Source organism: Rhodnius prolixus, unplaced genomic scaffold (genome assembly GCF_049639745.1).
Source record: "Rhodnius prolixus isolate KJV_2025 unplaced genomic scaffold, Rpr scaffold_1, whole genome shotgun sequence".
Classification (NCBI taxonomy): domain Eukaryota; kingdom Metazoa; phylum Arthropoda; class Insecta; order Hemiptera; family Reduviidae; genus Rhodnius; species Rhodnius prolixus.
In genome coordinates this window covers 59,939,286-59,955,596 of record NW_027411581.1, presented here as the reverse complement: position 1 = coordinate 59,955,596, position 16,311 = coordinate 59,939,286, and the positions used below count along the sequence as shown (strand labels likewise).

General features: G+C 33.2%; 1 protein-coding gene across 4 annotated transcripts in view; it reads right to left on the bottom strand.

Annotated features, from left to right (window-relative positions):
- mgl (low-density lipoprotein receptor-related protein megalin) overlaps positions 1-16,311 on the bottom strand; it is a 635,024-nt gene that overhangs the window by 22,332 nt on the left and 596,381 nt on the right. Inside the window, exons 21-50 of one of the 4 annotated variants that reach the window (XM_074120029.1) lie at positions 16,096-16,232; positions 15,820-15,997; positions 15,533-15,719; positions 15,244-15,446; positions 15,024-15,062; positions 14,394-14,578; positions 13,365-13,665; positions 12,366-12,597; positions 12,033-12,217; positions 11,670-11,929; positions 11,323-11,494; positions 10,966-11,194; positions 10,657-10,878; positions 10,263-10,581; positions 9,965-10,166; positions 9,656-9,878; positions 9,348-9,562; positions 8,714-8,734; positions 8,247-8,554; positions 7,759-8,137; positions 7,398-7,677; positions 7,126-7,307; positions 6,099-6,322; positions 5,789-6,012; positions 5,452-5,663; positions 4,733-4,916; positions 4,420-4,642; positions 3,932-4,060; positions 3,645-3,851; positions 3,304-3,547 (exon numbers count right to left, since the gene is read on the bottom strand). In XM_074120029.1, coding sequence (XP_073976130.1) covers positions 3,304-3,547; positions 3,645-3,851; positions 3,932-4,060; positions 4,420-4,642; positions 4,733-4,916; positions 5,452-5,663; positions 5,789-6,012; positions 6,099-6,322; positions 7,126-7,307; positions 7,398-7,677; positions 7,759-8,137; positions 8,247-8,554; positions 8,714-8,734; positions 9,348-9,562; positions 9,656-9,878; positions 9,965-10,166; positions 10,263-10,581; positions 10,657-10,878; positions 10,966-11,194; positions 11,323-11,494; positions 11,670-11,929; positions 12,033-12,217; positions 12,366-12,597; positions 13,365-13,665; positions 14,394-14,578; positions 15,024-15,062; positions 15,244-15,446; positions 15,533-15,719; positions 15,820-15,997; positions 16,096-16,232 — 6,306 coding nt within the window. The remainder of the gene's footprint in view (positions 1-3,303; positions 3,548-3,644; positions 3,852-3,931; positions 4,061-4,419; positions 4,643-4,732; positions 4,917-5,451; positions 5,664-5,788; positions 6,013-6,098; positions 6,323-7,125; positions 7,308-7,397; positions 7,678-7,758; positions 8,138-8,246; positions 8,555-8,713; positions 8,735-9,347; positions 9,563-9,655; positions 9,879-9,964; positions 10,167-10,262; positions 10,582-10,656; positions 10,879-10,965; positions 11,195-11,322; positions 11,495-11,669; positions 11,930-12,032; positions 12,218-12,365; positions 12,598-13,364; positions 13,666-14,393; positions 14,579-15,023; positions 15,063-15,243; positions 15,447-15,532; positions 15,720-15,819; positions 15,998-16,095; positions 16,233-16,311) is intronic. The other 3 variants (XM_074120036.1, XM_074120039.1, XM_074120040.1) reach the window with 3 other exon arrangements.

Genomic DNA, 16,311 nt, shown 5'->3' with positions numbered 1-16,311 from the left:
GATATAGAACGGCAACAATTTTACCGAATTTCATGACCCAAACAATTTTCAACCCTTTATATCTTCTACCATTTTAGATCTGTGAACAAACTAACTATAGTTTATAATTGAGAAAAACAAAGTGTATAAGAGAACAAAAGTCGATATCAATTCGTGGTTCACAGTGGGAGATATAGAACGGCCATAATTTTACAGAATTTCATGACCCAAAAACTTTTCAACCCTTTATATCTTCTACCTTTTTAGATCTGTGCACAAAATAACTATAGTTTATAATTGAGAAAAACAAAGTGTACAATTCCATACCAATACGTGGTTCACAGTGGGAGATATAGAACGGCAACAATTTTACCGAATTTCATGACCCAAAAAATTTTCAACCCTTTATATCTTCTACCTTTTTAGATCTGTGAACAAACTAACTATAGCTTATAATTGAGAAAAACAAAGTGTATAAGAGAACAAAAGTCCATATCAATTCGTGGTTCACAGTGGGAGATATAGTACGGCCACAATTTTACAGAATTTCATGACCCAAAAAATTTTCAACCCTTTATATCTTCTACCTTTTTAGATCTGTGCACAAAATAACTATAGTTTATAATTGAGAAAAACAAAGTGTACAAGAGAACAAAATTCCATATCAATACGTGGTTCACAGTGGGAGATATAGAACGGCCACAATTTTACAGAATTTCATGACCCAAAAAATTTTCAACCCTTTATATCTTCTACCTTTTTAGATCTGTGAACAAACTAACTATAGCTTATAATTGAGAAAAACAAAGTGTAAAAGAGAACAAAATTCCATATCAATACGTGGTTCACAGTGGGAGATATAGAACGGCCACAATTTTACAGAATTTCATGACCCAAAAAATTTTCAACCCTTTATATCTTCTACCTTTTTAGATCTGTGCACAAAATAACTATAGTTTGTAATTGAGAAAAACAAAGTGTACAAGAGAACAAAATTCCATATCAATACGTGGTTCACAGTGGGAGATATAGAACGGCCACAATTTTACAGAATTTCATGACCCAAAAAATTTTCAACCCTTTATATCTTCTACCTTTTTAGATCTGTGCACAAAATAACTATAGTTTATAATTGAGAAAAATAAAGTGTACAAGAGAACAAAATTCTATACCAATATGTGGTTCACAGTGGGAGATATAGAACGGTAATAATTTTACAGAATTTTATGACCCAAAAACTTTTCAACCCTTTATATCTTCTACCTTTTTAGATCTGTGCACAAAATAACTATAGTTTATAATTGAGAAAAATAAAGTGTACAAGAGAACAAAATTCTATACCAATATGTGGTTCACAGTGGGAGATATAGAACGGTAATAATTTTACAGAATTTTATGACCCAAAAACTTTTCAACCCTTTATATCAGTGCTTTTTGACCTTTTCATAGACGCGGAACACAATTATAAGTATATATTTTTCTCGCGGAACACTAACATTAATTAATTTGATATTCGGTATTTAGCAAGAACTTAAAATTAAATTCAAATTAAAAAAAAAAGGAACAGTTTTTTGTTTTCGTATCTTTTCTAAGTTTGTAAATTTCAATACATTGAAAATTGAAATTTCGCGGAAAACTTGGACCATATTCGCGGAACACCAGTGTTCCGCGGAACACCGGTTAAGAACCACTGCTCTTGATGTATATAGGACCACCTTACACTCACATTTAACCATGTTTACCACTCACTAGACTTAGATAGGACCACCTTGCACTAACATTTAAACATGTTGGCGACTGACTAGACTTATATAGGGCTACCTTACAAGCACATTTAACCATGTTTACCACTCACTAGACTTATATACGGTCTACCGGAAAGTTCTGTCCGTTTTTGGAATAAAACAAAATACAAATTTTTTTTACCAATAAACTTTATAAATAAACTTTATTAAATAATATAATTGCCATTATTATTAATGATATCTCACCAGCTTGAGCGCAATTTATGTAGCCTGCCTAGATCTGGTTTGTTCCATTTGAAAAAAACTTAGATACTGTATCTGGGGAAATTGGGGTTTAAAAAATGGGTCAATTATTGAAAAAAACTAGATTTGATTAAATACGTGTTTTCTATTTTTTTGAAATTTTCCGCCGTTTTAAAAAAAAAGTCGGTGGAACACATAACTCTGGTCACCCTGTTCATAAGTCTATTGAGTCGCCAACTAGGTTAAATGTGAGAGTAAGGTGGTCCTATCTAAGTATAGTGAGTGGTAAACATGGTTAAATGTGAGTGTAAGGTGGTCCTATCTAAGTCTAGTGAGTCGCCAACATGGTTAAATGTGAGTGTAAGGTGGTCCTATCTAACTATAGTGAGTGGTAAACATGGTTAAATGTGAGTGTAAGGTGGTCCTATCTAAGTCTAGTGAGTCGCCAACATGGTTAAATGTGAGTGTAAGGTAGTCCTATCTAAGTCTAGTGAGTGGTAAACATAGTTAAATGTGAGTGTAAAGTGGTCCTATGTAAGTCTTGAGTGTCACCAACATGGTATAGATGAGACACCAGACTGGTAGAATGAAGGTGCCAAGTTTGGGAAAGGTGATAATATTGATAGAGAAGAGGCACCAGCTAGGCGGAATAAAGATGCATTGGTCCGATTCTGGTTTAACCGTTGGCAATGTTTGGTTTTAAAAATTTAATCTCTCATATTTTGATTAAATTAAAAAATTTAATCGTCCAAAGTGATTAAAACTAAATTTGGAATTTAATTCAATCAATTAAAATTCTGATTATTTAATTTTAATTTTAATCTGAATTTTTAGTTATGATTAAAAATTTTAATTGATTAAATTCCGATTAAATTAAAAGTGAATTTAATTTTAATCAACTAATTTTGGCCGATTAAATTTTTTAATTTTAATCATGATTAAAATTAAATTTCTGTTTAATTCAATTGTTTTTTAATTGATTAAATTTTTGCCCAACTCTGGTCCCACCCCATGTCAAACACTGGTTCCACCGAAAATTCGGTATGTCAATTACTGGGTCATTGACATACTTCCAAAAAAAATCATTTTTGGTTGACATAAAGATCGAATTTACTGCTTTTAAAATATTAATAAAATAAAATACAACCTACTGGAGCGGTACAATTTTACAACCTACACCTGGAGCCAAAATAACAGAAGTTATTCTATCTTAAACTCGAATTTTTTCTTAAGCAGTCAATTACTGGTTTCTTCACCCAAAGTGATCAAAATAATAATTGTATTTTTAAATTTACTATTTTTTATCTGAAAATGAAATAGAAAAATGGACGATTACCTGCAGGTACCAGCTAGTAAAGAAAAGGTAACCAATCCCTGGATGAACAGCAATAGCTCGTGGATCCTGGATTCCTGCTTTTAATGTTTTTCTGTTGGTTCCGTCCAATTCAGCAACATCTAAATGTTTACTATGCCTATCCAGCCAATATATTTTACGCCCAACCCAGTCAACAGCTAAACCTTCCAGACCATGACTGTCGTGACGTATAATAGGTTCACGTTCTGATTTACCAATCTCGGCCCTAAGTTATTAAATATAATTATTAATTTTAAAGACTATTGAACCATATACCTAGTTTTTGTTATCAATGGCAGCACATTTTAAGAGGTTTTATTTACCTGAAAATAGTTTTGGCAGTGACATCGCAGAAATATAACATGCTGCTCTTGTAATCATAATCCAGCGCTACTACGTTAGTCAGATCTTGATGCAACAAAGAATAAACTTTAGCATCCAAAGACATGTTTCTAACATAATATTTGTTAGTAAAAATTAACCAGGGCACAATGCGATCTCTTCTTTTGCAAGTGTGTTCATCAGAAGCCCTGGAAATTTCATTCTTTTAAGAATCTGTTCCTTGCCGATGAAATGAAATTAAGGTTCATAAAAGATCGAAAAAAATTACCTATCATAATACGTTTCATCACATTTACAATAATGTGAGCCTGGAGTATTTGAACAATATTGCGAACACACTCCTGGAGTTTCGGTACATTCATCAATATCTGCACATGCTTTACCATCATCTAATAATCTGAAAGGGAAGCATTAAATTCCTGAATTAAGTAAAAAAGAAATACCTAATTTATTTAGAATTTAAATGTTCTTAGCTTCGATTATTACTTTCTTTTAATAGCCGATTTCATTCAACGGCTCATCGGCCGTTATCGAAATTTCCTTAAAAAAGTCATACCAATTAACCTACAGACCGATCTCTCTAGTGGGAAACCGATTGCTGATCACTAGATGAAACAGCTTAAAATTGAAAAATCTCAACTACTTCTCTTTTAATTTGTTGAACACCAATTGCTCTAGAGAAGCTGCATCTATTCATACGAGAGAAATTTTTGAATTTTTATTTTTTATTGGAAACAATCATAATGAACAACTTACTTATAGCCAGGATTACATTCGCAGTAATAACCAGTTAATGTATCAACACATTTATGTCCACACTGATGTACCTCGACTTTTGCGCATTCATCTACATTACAATGTAATGGTTCATCGCTATCATCTTTACAATCGCTCACTTTGTTACAGACCCGTTGATAATCAATACACTGGCCATTATTACATTGGAATTGTCCATTTGGACAAGTGACATTATCTTTTTCTAAAATAGTATGGAAAATAATACATTAACTTAACCAATTTCTGTGTTTTTAAAGTAGCTAAATAAATTTTAAAATGAAAGGAAACTCACTACAATGGAATTCATCAGAGTTATCCCCACAATCATCCTCTCCATCACAATGGTAAGATTTACTAATACACTTAAAATTTTGGCAAGAAAATTCTTGAGGCGAACAAGTCTTATAAACTGAATGACAGTCTTTGCCTTCATCACTTCCATCTCCACAATCGTTGTCGTGATCACAAGTCCATCCCTTGAAATAATAATAATAAAATAATAATACTTTAGATTATTTGACTTTACTTTAAGATTACAATGAAAAAAGTAAAACACAAAATGATAAGTATTTGGCGCTTCCTGCATTTATGAAAGAAATCATATTAAAAAAAGAAAAGAAAAAGTAAATCATTCTAACAGGAACAAGAGAACTTTGAAAAAAGCAAAAGTTTGAAGCACTGCTGTTTTTAAGAGCGGAAAGAAAAGGGAAAGCTAAGTAGAGCGTTTAGAAGATCCCGTACAAATGCCTCTAAATTATTCAGAGGCTTACAAAAATCAAATTTCGTCACTCCAAACGACTTGTAATAATCTCGCAACCTGCCAAAAATCACAGTACTACGCACTAAAAAACTATTAGAATTTAAAGAGGAACAGAGAGACGATCTTTACTCTAAACGGTGAACTCCATCCCTTAAAATAAGGTATGGTGAGCTTCACTGAACGAGAATAAAGAAAACGAGAAAAAGAAAACTTCCTTTGATTAGTGAACTAGTATCTCCCAAAAAGGTCACCTTATTTATACATCTTCCATTGTTGCATGTAAACTGATCTGGCGCACATGAAGGTTGCGGAGGGCAATGTAAGACTGTTGCATTTTCATCTGCACCATCAACACAATCAGGATCACCATCACAGACCCATTTTCTAGGAATACACTGGGCACGGCCCCACGCTTTGTTACTTTCACAAGTGAATTCAGTTTCATCATCACATTTTCGATCATCTGGAAAAAAATAAACAAAATTTCTAATTAAAACAATTATAAATACTTTTAAAAAATACTTAAGAATGATATCAAATGGAATTGGTAATTAACATTTCTCGAACAGCTTGTAACTCTGAACTTACTGCACTGATGTCTTGAATCTTCATCAGAATTGTCCAAGCAATCATTGTCTCCATCACAGATGTAAATTCTTGGAATGCAGTTACCATTATCACATGTGAACAAATCTCCAAAGCACGTTCTTCCTTCACTGCTGCAATACTCTGGCGGTTCGTCAGATCGGTCTCCACAATCATCATCTCCATCACAATACCACGTCGCAGGAATGCATCGATTATTGGGACATCTGAATTTCAAAAAGATAATTTTCAAAAAGTACTGAAATTGAAATTAAAAAAAAAAAAAATAATAATTTAATATTCTGTTGTTTACCTAAAACTATTTTGTGGGCAATCAGTTTTGGCGCAATGTACAGTATCTTCATCGCTGTTATCACCGCAGTCATTGTCACCATCGCACAACCAATACGGCTCTACACATATGTTAGTTTTTTCACATTTCAAGTGGCCTTGAGGACATGTTGTATTGCGAGGACATCTTTCATGAGTTTCGTCTGAGGTTATATTATCTTTGCAATCATTTACTCCATTACAAACCTAATAGTGAAAAATGTTATTTACTGTTCTCTAGAATGTTCATTGTATAAATTAAACTGACAATATTTAAATGAACTTAATAAATGAAAAAAGAAGTTGGTGGGTAACAACTATAGGACAAAAGGACATCTCTGGAGGAGAACTAGAACAAGATCTGCCACAATTAATTCGAAACTAAAGGCAGATCTTTTACTGCCTTCATCGCACACTGGTTATCTAAGAATACAACCTCTTTTGTATTGGTTGAGATGTTGTTTGAGGGCAAGTTTTCAAGTATTGAATTTACTTGAAAGTAAATACGTTTCGTACTTTTGGAAAAATGAAGAACTCCAGATTCTTGATAGAGTACGCTAAATACTTTTATTTTACTTTCCAAAGACACAAAATCTGCCACTGGAAAAACAAATGTCGAGCTAACTCCAAAGTGAAAGACAAAGTAAAAAAAAGACGGCCCAAACAATTTGTCGTATGTATTAGTGAGTAGCTATGAAAGAATTTCATAAAGATGTTTAATGTAATTCCCGAGTTTTTCCTTATTACAAGCTGGGCAGATTTGCATTTAACTGGAACTTATAAAGCTCTCTGGTTTTGGAAGTAGCCAGGTTTTTGGCTCTAGATTTTTGTGCAAAAGATTAAGCTGTTCCATATAATGTTACGTTTTACTTTGTTTGGGAGGTGTGAAATAGGATTAGATTAGGAACTAAACTTTGAATCCTGCTTTTGTTGTAATTATTCCTGGGGGAACTTGGCACTGATTGGGTCACTTCAACAGATAAAGTAATAATGGACTTTTCTTTCCCTACCTGAGCCATTGGAATGCAGCGTTTATTCATACATGTAAACTCTCCAGCAGCGCAAGGTGGATAATTACAGTCAATTTCATCTGAACCATCTTTGCAATCATTTTCATGATCGCACTTCCAAGACTTAAATATACATCTACCATTGGCACATCTAAATTCATTAGGGTTGCAAGAATGGAATGCTAAAGAAAAAAAAAAAAATTCATATAAAATTAAATTAATCATCGTATGTTTTACAATTATATTGTTTTTAATAAATTTATGGTACATACTGCAGAATCTTGTATCCTCGTCACTATTATCTCCGCAGTCATCATCTCCATCGCAAGCCCACATCCTGGAGATACATTTTCCATTGCCACAGACAAATTTATTACCCTCACATGTGAGATTTTTAGCCACACACATACGCCCATCATTTACTAATTTCGTTGAATCATTGCATTTACATTCAGCTTTACCTCCAGGTGCTGGATGACAACTGTTAGCGCAGCCACCATTGCTTATCTGGCAGGCATTAACTTTACATTTCTGTCGTTCACTTGAGAAAACCTGCATATATGATTTTAGTTAAAAAAATATCTTTTTTTGTAATTTGAATGGAAAAAAAAATTGATAAAAGTTCTGAACAACCTGAATATCCCTAGGTGAATCCTCTAACCTCTTTACTAATTCAATCATATTCGCTCCAGTGTGTTTTTCTGCTTTATACACACCTCTTAGTTGAAGATCGGTCCAGTAAATATAATCTTTATAGACAGTTATCGCAAATGGATAAATTGTAGCTGATATAAGAACTTCTCTGTTTGGATCACCAACTAAATTGATTCTTTCAATCTTTTCTCGAACAGCATCCGTCCAGTACAGATATCTTTCATCGTAATCTAAAGCTAAGCCACTTGGCTGAGACAAATCACGATCAATGATTACTTTCTTTAAAGAGCCTGCCATTGTTGTTCTAAATATCTTGCCTGAAGTTCCAAATCTGCCCCAGTCCGTATAATACAAAGTTCTAGAAGATGGAAAATCAGTTTATTAAGAAATTTTAGCAAATAAAAACAATCAATCCTATTATTAGAAAAAAAAATAATGTAAATAAAAAATAATAAAATAAGAAATACCCATTGCAAGGATCAACGACAATTGCTCTTGGTCTTTCCACACGAGCGATCATCACAAGGTCAGAGCCATCGGTGTTCATAGCATAAATACTATTATTTGAAGAATCAGTCCAATAAATCTTTTTTTGGGTCCAATCATAAGCGATTCCTTCAGGATTGATACCTCTTGAAATTATCGGAGTAATTTTTGATGGTACTGGATCAGAAGTTGGAAGCCAAGCTATTCTAGCCCAAGGTCTTATTTGGGTAAAAAGCAGGCGCCCGTCTTCATGATCGAAATCAACTCCAACAACATTTGTTAAGTTTCCCTAAAAATTTGAAAATATTATGTTGATGTTAAACTGATACGACTGCAACAAAAAGTTTATTTTATTTATTTATTTTTATTTTTGGAGGCAACAGTCATTTATTAAGTTCTTTTAGAGGAACTTGTAGCCGACTTGACAAGGTTTTAGAATGTAATTTACCTGCAATAATTTTTTTTTGTTCTCCAAACGAAGCATGAAAAATTTAAAGACAAAGTATTCAAAGATTCATAAAATTTCTAAGAAATATTAATTTCTAAACATTACAACAGAATATTAGTTTTAAACTATTAGTAAGCCACATAAATGATTGGAATAGATATCCGAATCGAATGACACCTCATTCATGAAAATGGGTTAATGCATTTAGGCACTACGTTCTTAAAAAAATTAGAATTCTTCTTCTAGCTTCCGTTTTCCACAAAATATTTATTTACTACTTCATACTTGTTACTTGAACAAGAACAATCTGAAAATGCCGATTTTTCCAAATAAAAAAAAAAATTGGGAATTTTATCTTTTATTGAAAAATTAAAAAAAAACAACAAATGATCAAAGTTTTTCAACATTATGCTTTTTTGTGGTTTTTCTCAATCAACTTTTATGCACTGAACTACTAACGGACGGTTTAAATTAATGGTAGATTCTGGGCCTAATTTAATTCTACTTAATCAATTATTTTATAAATATACATTCTTAAAATCAATTTCAAAACTTTAAATAATTATAAATATATATGACGACGGACAAACGCACAGTTGTATATACACAAACAAAATGATTATTTGGTACTTACAACTGGTTTGAAAGGAAGGCTTGTTGTATTGGGATCAAGATGGATTGATCTGATTTCTGTTCTCGTGGAAAATACAAGATATTCATTTACTTCTTCACACTTGTTACCTGAAGGTGAACTAAGAGATCCAGTCGCGCAATCGCAACGGAAACGGAATGAGTTAAGAGGATATTCAGGTGGGTAAGAAAAGCATAGCTGGTCACAGCCTCCGTTGCCTAAAAAAAAAAAAAAAAAAAGGAAAAAGGAAAATAGTTAATCAATATTTTATCATTTTTACAATTTCCAAATAAAATAAAAAAATACAATACCGAGCCTTCTGCAAGGATTTGCATCATCTGCAGGTTGATTGTTTACATCGTAAATGGCAATATCTCTAAGTTTCTGCAAACTGGTCCTAACAGGTATAGGTTGTGATGTATTACCAGGTAGTTTTGAAGCTTTAAATACCGTTTGCAAATTTCTATCTACCCAGTAAACCCATCCCATTTGCACTGCTATTCCCATTGGGTTAGGAAGATTTCGCCGGATTATCTTAAAAGCAACATTATCAAGTTCATTTATTAACATCTACTTTTATTAAATTAAAAACAAATCACGCACAAAATAATATATTTTACCTGTCTATTTCCACCGCTAGCGGAAACTTTCTGAATCATATCTAATCTAGCGTCAACCCAATATACATCGTGCGTTAACATGTCTATCGTCAGATCTCTAGGAACACTAATTCCTGAAGAAACAATCGGCGTGGCGTTTTTAGCATCAAGATAGGCTTTCACAATTTGTGGATACTGACCATAATCTATCCAGTACAATAATCTGGAATAAAAATTAATGAAGTCAAAAACAGTTAGGAAATATTATGATCATCACTTTCATTCCATAGTTAGAACTGACATCAATATTTCTACTCACCTCTTAATCGGATTAACAGCTAATTCTTTAGGCGCACCTATGAGGCCTTTTAGAAGTATTTTCCTGTTGGAACCATCCAACCAACAGACTTCAATGTAGTTTTCATGCGGGAATACATTTGTGAAATATAGATTACCAGCTATCCAGTCAATTGCCAAGCCTCTGATGCCATTAGATCCTATACCCTCTTTAATAATATGTTCCAACTGCGTACCATTAGGACGAATACGAAAGATACCATTCCAAGGGCCGCGATTGAAATCGACCCAATATATCCATTTCTCGGCAAAATGCACATCGACGTGAAGTATGTGATGTCCTGCAACCAATAATATAAAATAAATACTCTGTACAAACAAAGCTAATATATTACTAATTACAAATCTTTATTTACCATTTCCTGAAATTGGAACAATTGCTTCGCTGGAATCTTTAAGGCTGTAACCTCTGATTATGTCAAGCTGAGAGACAACTGCGTAAGTCTTATAACTTCCGCAACTTCCGGTTTCATCTTTCTTATAGCCAATGGAACAAGCACATACCCTACCACTATTTTCAGCTGGAATACATAGCTGGTCACATCCTCCATTGTTCATCAAACATGGATGATTAATCACTGCCAAAAAAGAACAATAAACAAATTAAAAACAACTGTGAACAATGAATTAGTTAATTTATTAAATTATTCCAATAAATCACAAACTTGGTCTTTTTTTGAAAATTGTGAAAGTTTTTAGGTCTGGCTCATTATCCATAATAGTTTGTACGTTTTTTCCAGTATCTAAATCAATCCTCTCCAATTTATCATATCGAGGATCCATTACATATAACATTTTATTGTGAACAGCAAGAGCTTTAGGCAAAGAGACTGTATGAGATTTCTCTGTTAACAGTGTACGTTGATTACCACCATCTGTATCAATACTGCCAATCTGAAAGGAATAATTAATTAATTGATTTTTACCAAAAGCAACACACCATTTAGAAATTTCTGGCAAAATAAAAAGAAAGAAAGAAAAGAATACTTCGGTTAGTCAGTACACAATAGAAAATTAACTACCATTGATGGGTATTCCGTACTGTAATATAATGTCTTAGTATCCAGGTCTATAGTAATAGCGACTGGCCTTTCTACTTTTCTTAATAATATCACAGGATTCGTTCCATCCATATTTACACGACCAATTTTCTGTGGTACTCCATATCCACCTTCATCCACCCAAAATAATTTCCTAAATAAAACAAAGAAAAAAATGAAATGAATAACTTACAACTTAATTATTCTTAACTGTAATTTGATGGACGATACATTGTTTCAATTACGAGATACAATTTTTTCTTAATGTTATTGTTCTGCTCCACACATAAACAAATTATTATACTTAATAATTACACTATTGTACTTGCCCTTGACTAGGATCTAAACACATTGATCTTGGCTTTGCCACGGATGTATCATTTCCATTATTTGCTAAGATAACAGCTCTGTGTCTTGCTTTTCCATCAACTTTTACCACTTCAAGATTTGAAGCGAGTCTATTACCCATGTACAAATTACGACCAAGCCAATCAAATGCAATGGTATAAGGAGCGCCGACCAAGCCACTATCAGAGCCCAGAAATTCTGTTTTATTTCCACCCCGATATAGTGTTGTATAGATTGTACACTGGAAATAAATGAATACGTAAGTGAAAGCTTGGAAAAGTATAATCAAAATGATTTGAAAAAACATAAATATATATCTATTTTAATTTGTTTTGCTTGCTTACATTGTCACTTTCTTCTTCCCTTGATTCAACCCAGAACAGTTTTTCACTCTTCCTATCGTATTCTACCTGTACACCGACATTAATTCCGACCACAGGCACCAAGAAGCCGCTTGTTCTGTCTCCAGGAGTAAGTGAAACATCCACTATTTGAGCACCTTTTATTACTAGTAACAGAGCATTCTCTTCTGCAAGAAACAGACGTAAATTGTGGACATGTATAAGGTAGCTAGAAAACTGAATAAATATCAGTAGTGCTAAAAGTACTAAATAATATATTTTTGCAGAACAATGCATAAAAATAATGTTTAAGTAAATAGTGAATAAGATGATAACCTTCCATGCAATTTCCATTTTCCATGCTCTTAAACCCAGGCATACATTTGCAAGTGTAACCAGTTGGTGAAGATGGAGATAGTAGACACAGTTGCGAACATGGCGCTTCTTTGCAAGGGTTTGGTGTAATTGGTTGAAGTGACGGATGATGTACATGAATACTCAGCGGTTGTGAAATTAGATGAGACACTACTGTTTGATTTTTACCTCTAAATTTATGTGCTGATAAAACCTACAACAAAATTTTAATTCTTATTTGAGCTGAAGAAAACACCAAATTTGCAACAATCAAGGGACGGTTTAAAAACTGTAATTAGGAACTTTCCCTTCAATTAATTCGGAAGGATTTCCCTCGTAGCTTCATTTAGGATGTACGTTGGAAGTAGTTGCTCTCTCTTTATTTCATAACTAAGATGGCAGGGTGGGATGCTTGCAACTTAATTTTTAGACGATGAGGGACGCTTTCATCAAGTATCCTGCATTAGACCAGTAGCGAAAAAACCTGGCGGCTATTCCGAGGGAAGCCTCCTCTAACAACTGCAACCCCTGGGTCCATATGCGGCGTAGAAGGTTATTCCATTAGCCTCTGCTAGTCAAGGCCAACGGCTCAATTGTTAGATGTTGGTAATTATTACACTAGGCCGAGTGCCCCCGCCGATGTTATACAACTTTAAACCTATTGAAAAAAGACGTAAGTATGGTTTATCATTCCCTGGGGAACCTGACAGGAGGAGTGGAGGAGAGGAGTTGCTCTCATCCCCTGTCAGATTGTACTGTAATCTCTAGTTTGCGTCAAGAAGCTTTTTTATTTCTTGGTGAAAAATTTCAGGTTTTCCTAAAAGAACTATAAGGGTTGTCAACAAGCCTCTTTTATTCACCGATCAGGGTTGACCTAGAGCCATTTTGCACAATTGTGCAAAACAGCTAAGGGATGTACGGTTCTTTTTACAAACAAATATCTAAAAGCAAAGGACAACTTTATAAATAAATCAAACTTACACGATTGAGCTGTCTATCAGTCCAGTAAACAGTATCCTCAAATAAGGTTATTGAGTGTGGATGTAAAAGATAATGACTGCCAGCAACCACCTGTTGCCTGCCTGATCCATCGTAATCACAAAAATCTATGAAATCTAATTTAGAATCAGCAAAATATACTCTTCTATTGACAATATCTAGTGTAAGTCCGTTTGGCCAATATATTTTTGTACTGATAATTGTACTGCGGTTGGTACCGTCCATTCCCACTCGTTCAATACGTGGATTTTCTCCCCAATCCGTCCAGAACAACCATCTTGCTCTACAAAAAAATAAAATAAAATAAAATAAATAAATAAATAAAATAATAAATTATAGTAATTGTGTTAAAATAATAATAAGGCAATGGTGGGCTAGGAAAATGTTATCAATGGGTTAGCTCAATTTTTTCAAATAATTCTCTACAGAATAAAAAATATTTTTACAGAGTAAATTATATTAGATCTGTTATATGTAAATTTCTTTGTTTTAAGTTGTTGTATTTTTTAAGTTTATATTTTGTTCAACCACATTTCTTTAACCTAATGTTACAAGAGTTTTTTAAACTCCCAAAAGACAAATTTATATCATTAAACGAACACAACCAAAATAACAGTGGAAGCAACCGTATTAAAAACTCAGAGCAATGATTAAAAGACAATTATAATTTGAACTTTTTTTTTATCAATTTATGAGCACAAAATGTAACATTATATGGATAATGATAACAAACAAAAAAACAACTAAAACCCGATTAAAGAAGTATAAAAAAGGCCTTAGCTTATTATTTGTATTATTTTGGATTTCTGCCTTATGTGTGTAAAATTTTTTTATAAAATCCTAAACAATTAACCCGTAAAACTGAGAAAAATTTAACAAGCGCGAGCTCTTGCTAGAGCAGATTTTGGAATGCAGAAGCTGATAGTGAATTATTTTGGCCAACTGCACCTGAAGATACTATATTTACTTTTATAGTTGCTATATTAGTCCCGAAGATGAACTAAAAATTACCCTGGACTGGGATCCAACATCATTCCTCTAGGTTGAGTGATGTTCTCTTTAAGCAATACCACTCTATTGGTACCATTTTCTTTCGAAACTTCTACAGTATTTAATCTTGAATCTAACCAATATATATTTCCACCAATCCAATCATATGCAAGACCCTCTACAAGGTCCAAACCAGACCATATTACCTGTCAGAACAAAATAAAAGTACAATTATATAACTTTAAATAATATTTTGATTTTACGTCAGCTCAATTCTACAGAATGATAATCTTAATAGAAAAAAATGTCATGCGGATGAATGATAAAGAATAATGTTCCTAGTAACAGAAGAAAAAGAAAGCATAGCTAATAGGTTTTTCAAATCAAATCAAATCAAAAACCTTCAAGGGGAAAATTAAAAAATATATGGATATACAGACGCGCACAACAAGAAATCACAGGCATGTAGGAAAAGCTGAAAGAATTTGTTTTAAATGTTAATTCAATCTTTTTTTTTTGGTTAATTCAGGCAAACGGAAATGTTTTAATGCTGCAGTAAGACCAATCTTTTTGAAAATGTTTGACAGCCAATACTTTTAGAAAATGCATTAGTTCTTTTTTCTTTTTTTTCTTTTTTTAACTAAAACTCACATCTTTTGGAGCAGTTCTATCCCACCAACGCAGGCCTTTCTGTTAACGATATACCCATAAAAAATTATATTAATCCTATTTTTAAAGTGTTATTTTCAAATATATTTAAGTGTCAATGAAATCTGTTTAAGGTTGAATTTAAAAAACAGAACTGGCTGTTGCAGAACTTTAAGGTAAAATAAATTGGATGAATGGCTGCAATAATTTTGTTATCACTTACATCCTGGGGTTCACTGCCTCTGTCCAATCTTGAAATCTTTTTCAACTTCATATCAGACCAAAAAATGGTGCCTGTGTGCATATTACTGGCAGTGGCTACAACATTTTCCACAATAATCGGTACCCGTTCTAATCCTTGATCTTTGAGATCGGCCACAAGTATTGAATGGCGATTGGAAATGATCAAAAATGCTGCACTGTGATCTATAAACAAAAAATGAATGAATTTAGTAAAAAAAACTTTCAATTCTAAAATTCTTTGAATTTTTTTTTTTTGGCAAGATGCTTACTAATTGCTTTGCAAGTGTGATTATCTCTTTCCAACAAATAACCATCAACACATGTGCATACGTAACTGCCCTTTGTATTAGTGCACATTTGAGAACACTCTCCGGGTGGAAAACATTCATTTAGATCTTCGCAGGTAAGAGTATCATTGCTGAGCACTTCTCCAGCAGGGCATGTGCACTGAGCGCCCTGCATACATGGAAAAAGTGTGGATTTAGTTTCCTTAGAAGAAACTATTTTTGTTTTTTTGCTACATTGTTCAAAAATTTTTAAAAAAAAATATATATACCAGTGGTGTTTGCAAACATCCATAGCTACACAATGGTAGATCTTTTTTACATTGTGCAAGATCACATCCTTCACCTTCGTCAGCTCCATTAGGGCAGTCAGATTTTCCGTCACAAACTGCTGATTGATTGACACAGCGTTCAGAGACACCTGGACATTGCCACTGATCGGCTGGGCATCTAATAACCAGAATATTGTGTTCAGTATGTTACGACTACTAACCAAATTTCATAGTGACTATACATTGAATAGGAATGATTAATTTTCTAGGAATTACCTAAACGGTGGAGGGCCGCAAGCATGTCTAGAATCTTCATCTGAATTATCACCACAATCATCTCTTCCATCGCAGATGTATGCTTTAAAGACACACTGTGAATTGTTGCACTTGAAGTAACCCATTTGACAGGCAACCTAATTGTCATAAAAATAGGTTAGGCTACAAGGAACTATCATATTTCTTTACTGATAGAAAATAATAATTTTTTTTTAT